We start from the raw sequence: 7,135 nt of genomic DNA on the forward strand, positions 1-7,135 counted from the left end.
AAAAAAAAGTCTTTCCAGCACTTGGACTCAAGTTGCGATGGTGATTTTTAGAAAATGTCGGCATCTAGCTGTGAGTGAATGTTCTGTACATATGTGATGAGGGATGAGGCTCAGATGACATGACTGAACATAGCTTCAAAAGCACATTCCTCGCTTTCAATTAAGAATAAATAGCAATCTGTATCAATTATGTATTTATTTCGTACACTCTCTCGACTGCTGTCATCTAAATAATAAGATTATATTATTATTATTATTATTATTATTATTATTATTATTGTACAATAATCCGGATTTTATGAAAACAATACTTCCGCATCATTTAATAATGAGCACACCAATTTGTCGAGCGATTCAGTACTTTGTGCTATTTAATTTTTTGACCATGTAAATATTTATTATAATAAGAGCAAAATATTTTACTGCAAAAAAATGTATGCAAAATCAGAAAAAAAAAAATCATCCCTCTATCCATCCATGATCCCAGCTGTGTTCAGGCAGATGCAAGTTACTTACTAGTAAATTGTCATTAATTTCCCCCAATTGGCTGCACAACACATTTTCCCCTTAATACCAACGCTACTGTAAAATGTATCCTTACAAGTGGTTCAGAGGAGCAAACATTACCTATCTCAGCCTCCAGGGCGGCAAGAGCAACGGAGACGCTCTTTCCCATCTCCCGATCGCTCACCATCAGCCCCGTCATGGATCCTTCATCCTGCAGCTCACACGACAACGCAGGCTGGCCTCCCCTACATTTCACCACACACACCGTCAAAAGGCATGACAGGAAAAATTCCACAGTCCGGTCGTTCTCAATTCTGTCCCCACCAAGTAACATATCTTGTATTGTTCGAAGATGCTGGAGCCAATCCCGGCTGACTTCGGGCAGATGGCAGACTACACCTTGAAATGGTCGCCACTCACTCGCCGGGCACATGTAGAGACAAACGACCATTCACACAAGTCCGGCGAGTGCACCACTACACCCGAGCTTTTTTCATACAATTGCAGACGCTTCCCCTCCCCTTTAAAGGCAAGCCGGACACTTTGTATTCAGAGCTCATCCCGCAGAAGACGGCACTTAGCAACTTCTGTATTTATTTATTTATTTTTTTTACGAGTCATTTATTCGCAGTCGGACAGCACAGTCGCCAGTGTTTGTTTTTAATGCGCACGAGGACTTCACACTGTGACTCGTCAAAAACACTAAATGAAACAATATGTAGATTGGGATAAATAATAGTGCACCCGTCTCCAAAGAGCTGAATATTTTTGTATTTTTGTCCTCTGGTTGTGTGTCAATTCGATGATAAACAGACATAATGTTAAGTGTCGTTAAAGCAAAAAAAAAAAAAAAAAGCATCCACTATTTTCACACCGATGTGTATTTGGACTGAGAAAAGTAAGAGTGCACCCGACTCAAAAGAGCTGCTTGTTTTGTCCTTTGATTGAGAGCTAATTCATTGAGAAACAGACCAGCTCTTGAATGCTTTTAAAGGTGTCTCTCACGATCATTCTTTTCATCTCCTCGTTTAAAAAAAAAAAAAAAAAAATGTTTTGGCTGAGAAAAGTAATAGCATTGCTGTCTTAAAAAAAACTGCTTTTTTGTCCTTCGATGAGCATAAATTTGTTGCCAAACGGTAATGCTCTTAAGTGCTTCTGTCATCATCTGTACTTTCCACTCTTCAAAGAAAACATCCACTTTTTTCATCGCGTGAATTGAGAAAAGTCATAGGACACCTGTGTCAGAGCCGAAACCTTTCGTTCTTCAGATGAGTGCAAATTAGTTGAGAGACAGGCATGCTGTTAAAGGTCTCTGTCATGATCTTTGTTTTCCTCTCGTCGCAGAAAAACATCCGCTATTTCCACGCTGATGTGCATAACAACTGAGAAAAGTAATAGCACACCTGTGTTAAAGGACTGAATGCAAATTCCTCAGGAAACAGAAACGCTATTAAGTGCCATTAAAGGTTTCTGTGGTGATCCATTTTCTCACGTCCTGGCAAAAAAAAAAAAAAAAAAAGCATCCACTATTTTCATACTGATAAGTGCATTAACTGAGCTAAGTAATGACACAGCAGTGTCACAGGAGTGCCACATTTTGTCCTTTGATATAATGCAAATTTGTTGAAAAATAGACTTGCTGTATCAGTGCTGCTCAAGATGACAGTGTCAAACAACATTTTCATGTTGTAGAAAACTTTCAGTATTCTCTTTTTGTTCCCATAAATGTATCTACAGGTCATAGGACGCCCATCTCAAAAGACCTGCATCATTTGCTCTTGTTGTGAAACAGACATTCGATTCAAAATTCCACAACTTCAAAGGAAGAAAATCTGTCGTCATTTCTCGTCACGTATCCCAATACTTTTGCCCATTTATTGGTATTCTCAGGTTGTCTTACCTGTAAGCAGGTACCATCTGTGCCAGGTCCTCCTTGTATTGCTCCAGCACGGCCCTCGCTGACAGGGGCTCGTCTCGCCCCTCCAGGACAGCCAAGTGAATCAACATTTGGGTATGGAACGCCGCCCCGCTAGCCCAGAACCTCAAAGACCTGAACGTCCGAAAGTGTGTAAGTACAACAGCAACCAGTGGTGGGAATTATCAAAGTAAAAATACTTTGTGACTGTACTTAAGTAATTGTATATTCCTGACAACTTTTTATTTTGACCGCCTACATTTGAAAAGAGATTATTTGTACTTTATGCTCGGTCAAAATAGGCTGGTTGTTTTTTCTGAATCTCTGTATATAAAGTAAATAGAGAGGGCTAAAAGTCAAGCGCTCTTGAAAATCTTGGGCTGTGGAAAAAGCCCTTTTCACACTACACTTGGCTTTCCATGTGTTCACCGCAGTGCAAGGACAGCTTATGTGTGTCCATAGGTGGCATAACCACCAGTACGATGGAAAGCCTTGGCTTTGCTTCCAATTAGGAGATGTGAAGCTTGTAGCTTTCCTGTATTTAATTCAAACTAACATTTCTAGAGATCGTTTTAAATCACTTGATCAGCATTTGTCTGCCACGTTGGAGTTTGAGACCGGGAGAATAAGCTAGTCTTGAAATGGTTTTGTTTTAGTTGGTTTGTTTTTTATATCTATCACTAGCTTTCCCGTCTCCCTGTCTCTCACACTGATTCCCTTTTTTAGCCCTCATCTAAGAAAGTTGGAATATTTATAACATTTCTGATATTAACTGAATCTATCTAGCTAGCTAGCTTGCTGGCTAGCTTGGGACTATGGCTGAAAACTAGCATTTATGCTAAGTCCGGCGCATTTACACTGTTGTGTTGATTAATGTGCACTGTCCCAATGAAATAAATAAATTAATTAATGAATTAATTACACAATCTGTACCCAATTCAAACATCTCTCACCATATAACTATGCGAAGACAAGCAGAAATGAGACTGATTGACCTCATGTATAAATTACACAATCGGTACCCATTCAACATCTCTCACCATATAACTATGCAAAGACAAGCAGAAATGAGACTGATTGACCTCATGTAGCTGGATGTTGTTTTTGACAGCTTGGCTCACTGCCCAACATTAACCACAGAGCTACATAGCGGTTACATTAAGTCTAATATTTCTGTTATGTATTTACGTTTAAGGTAATACCACAGCAATTTTATCTGTACTTCTACTTAGGTATAGTGTGTGATACCATCATTTTTTTTTTTTTTTGGTTTGTTTGTTTTTTTTTGTGTACTTCTACTTAAGTATAGTGTGTGATACCGTCATCTTTTTTTTTTGGTTTTTTTTTTTTTTTTTTTTTTTAGTTGACTCACTGTGAGTCGCACTTCCCATCCACCAGAGAGATCTTAAGTTTGGTCAGTGTGAGGCTGAGCTGGGCCTCCATTCTCAGAGAGTCCTGGAGGAGTCGTGTTTTATCAGCCAGGTTGATCCTGCAGCGTTTCAAGTACTCCTCCATGACTTCTTGGAGCTCCCGCACTCTCTGTTGGAGATCACGTTTCATTGTACTTCCATCCAAAGACTTCCAAGATCATACATCATAACAAGGCTTAACCTGGCACGACGATGGACTGGTCGCCGTCTTTCCCGCTCGCGACAAGGACGCGACAAGCAGGTCCATTACCATGGTAACGGCAAGTCCCAGCAGTCCGGCGAGACGGGGTTCGTCCGAGAATGATGATAGTCGTCCAATCAGATCCTTCAGGTAGGTGGGTGCCCTGCTCCCAATCTCCCCTTGCAGCTGGAAGAAAATGTTGATGGTATGAGTAATTAACTTGTACTACAACAGGAAGAAGGTCACAACTGCTCAGGGAGCTGCAGGATTGTTTTTCACAGAGGCTAAAGAGTACATTCCTTCTGTATTTATTTGGGAATGGCAACATCATCTACAGTGAATTTCTGAGGCACAATGGGGTAAATAAAAGATTGCTTTCTAATTTTTAAAAAATCTGCCACTGCCTCCTCGTCTGTGGCATTTTTATTGTATTTTTATCGTTAGCTTTTGAATTTTTTCGGTTTATATTGTAACTTTGGTATTTATAATGCAAAACACTTTGTTACGATTCAAAAGCTTACTCCAAAAAGTTCAATTCAGGTCTGTATTTTAAAATCCGGCACTGCCTCCTCCTCTGTGGCATTTTTATCGTATTTTTATTGTTAGCTTATGAATTTTTTTCGATTTATATTGTAACTTTGGTATTTATTATGCAAAACACTTTGTTACGATTCATAAGCTTACTCCAAAAAGTTCAATTCAGGTCTGTATTTTTGCTTCCTGAAAATCAATAGCGTGTCCACTTCTTAACAAATTTGCACTCAGTCACGTTGAGAATATGCAGTTCCTTTGAGACGGGTGCGCTATTAATTTTCTCTCTCGACGTTTACTGGGAGTACATCAAAAATAAAACAGCAATAATGTCACCAAAATGCCTCAAAGCACTTACTTAACGTCTAACCGCTGCCTGCAGACAGTCAGGGTAATATTTTCATGTTTTGTTTTTTTCCATTGCTGTGATGTAACATGGCATTAACCTGCAGCATTTGCGCCTGGAGGTGGGCCCCAGGTTCTTCGTTGGCCAACAGCAGGGGGTGCACTACACTCAGGTTCGGTACAGCTCCACCCTCCAACATGGTCCGGTACAAAAGGTTACCAATGGCCCATTTCACCCTGGAGAGTTCCTCTTCTGACGACAGCAGCTGGCCCATGTTGACGTATTTAGCGGCTAAGATTCTAAGCTAACACTTCACAAAATAATGCAGCAGTACTTTAACATTTGAGCTTGTGTGTGTGTTGTTGTTTTTTTTTTTGTTTGTTTTTTTTAGCTGGTCTCTTGCTCGCTTCCTGTCCCACTTCCTCTTCCTGCTCCAGTAGAGTTTTCCAAGACAAGACTGGAGTCGAATTTAGCTGAGCTGTAAACGTTGACCTCCCCCTAGCCACGGGGAGCAGAACCTGTCAGCATACTGCAAAATGATGGCCCTTTAAAGACGCTGACCCCCGAAAGCCCGCTGACCCCTTTAAATATCAAACCTTTCTAGAGTAAAGTCGTTATTAAAACACTTTTCTCTCCTGTGCTATCTTTGAGTGGATGCAATTGAAACTAATCCCCTTCATGCTAAAGGAGCAGAAGAAGCCGGAGGCACCAAGGGATTGGAAGTAATAGCTGCAAACTGACAAATAGGCCAAGGGCTTTTTATTTAGCTAAATGGAACAGAGAGGCCTTGGTGGTGGTTTTTCCTCTTTCACTAGATTAAATATGGGACAATAGGGTGTGAGAATTTAGGTGGCGTTGGAGATGTTCTTTGTTATCTGGGACAAGGGCTCGGTGGAGTGATACGCCTCATGACTGCACCTCAGGTTACAGCCAGCAGGGCATTTTTTTTTCAAGCTTATGATTAATTTTTCCAGCACTTGACACCGGCAAGGTTTTCCTTTTCTCAATCCAAATTTCTACTGAAGCACATTTTTTTTTCATTTTTGTGGCGAGATGATCAGGATCCTCTCGCATTAAAAAAAAATGGCAATGGTGTCACAGATTTGACTAAAATCACATACGAAGCAACAATTTCCTCCAAGCGCAACACCAAATTATACATCTGCCACAAGCCAACAAGTACAAATGATTTTTTTTGGGGGGGTGGGGCAAAGACGTTTTCACTTGCAGCACCAAATTATACATCTGCCACAAGCCACCAAGTACAAATGATTTTTTTTTTGGGGGGGTGGGGCAAAGACGTTTTCACTCCTTCTCCATGCCCCCATGCGCACCTTTTGAACAATGCTCCTCCCTCATTCACTTGCGAGTACTGACGTGTCTTGTTGTTTTTGTGTGTGTTCTGCTGCTGACTCACTGCTGACACGCTTCACACTCCTCCAGGAGTGATGAATATTTCTATGTGCCTATGCCTCACACACACACGTACATGCACTGTCATCTCGCACCAAATAGATGCACTCATTCATCCTCTCAGACTCCGCCTCCTTTCTTTGTAAAGGTCTCTTTTGCATTCGACTTTGAAGATGAGAGTAGTGCGTTGCGAGGAAGCTCATGAAAAGATCATAAAGGAGAAAAAGGAAAGCCAGGCGGAGATTGGAAGAAGACGATACAGCAAAAGGAAAATGACAAAGTGGGGGCCAGACGCGTTAATGGCAAATCTTACTCATGAGTTGAGCCAAGTCGGAACATTTGGGGATTGATTAAGAGAAAAGAGAACAAGGTTTTAGCTTCAAAATGACCTCTTAAATTGTCTTGATGGGATTTCTAACTCATATTGGTCCATGCGTGTTTCGTTATTTCTCCACATTGCTTGTAAAAAAAAGATTGAGGGCTTCTTGGTTAAAGAGAAATCCGAATTACACTCAAAGGACATAATTTACAGGTTTTTCATATTTCAAAACAGTTCTCATGCGTCTTCGTCGAAAAACAATTGCAACTAGGCGAGCGGCATGAATTTCATGCATTTTCCCGCATGCAGGCAGCACGTCATACACTACACGTCACGCATTTGTCAATTAGAGTGCAGATCCGTGCATATGGCGCATGCAGCAGAGGCATCGCCAAACACAACCATCGCATTGACTACCTGTCTCAGCCATCAAGTCAGCGCCGCTTATCAGAAGCTAGCATGGATATGCAAGGCTAATCTGTGCATTGAAAGA

At 41.0% G+C, this 7,135-nt stretch overlaps 1 protein-coding gene across 1 annotated transcript in view; it reads right to left on the reverse strand.

Annotated features, from left to right (window-relative positions):
• Positions 1 to 6,098, reverse strand: part of LOC109526663 (uncharacterized) — a 27,946-nt gene extending 21,848 nt beyond the window's left edge. Inside the window, exons 1-4 of the mRNA XM_019888088.1 lie at positions 5,011 to 6,098; positions 4,034 to 4,219; positions 3,795 to 3,961; positions 2,408 to 2,557 (exon numbers count right to left, since the gene is read on the reverse strand). Coding sequence (XP_019743647.1) covers positions 2,408 to 2,557; positions 3,795 to 3,961; positions 4,034 to 4,219; positions 5,011 to 5,184 — 677 coding nt within the window. The 5' untranslated portion in view covers positions 5,185 to 6,098. The remainder of the gene's footprint in view (positions 1 to 2,407; positions 2,558 to 3,794; positions 3,962 to 4,033; positions 4,220 to 5,010) is intronic.
• Between the last annotated feature and the right edge of the window lie 1,037 nt (positions 6,099 to 7,135).

The sequence above is a fragment of the Hippocampus comes genome, unplaced genomic scaffold (assembly GCF_001891065.2).
Source record: "Hippocampus comes isolate QL1 unplaced genomic scaffold, H_comes_QL1_v1.1 scaffold136, whole genome shotgun sequence".
In the NCBI taxonomy this organism is placed as follows: domain Eukaryota; kingdom Metazoa; phylum Chordata; class Actinopteri; order Syngnathiformes; family Syngnathidae; genus Hippocampus; species Hippocampus comes.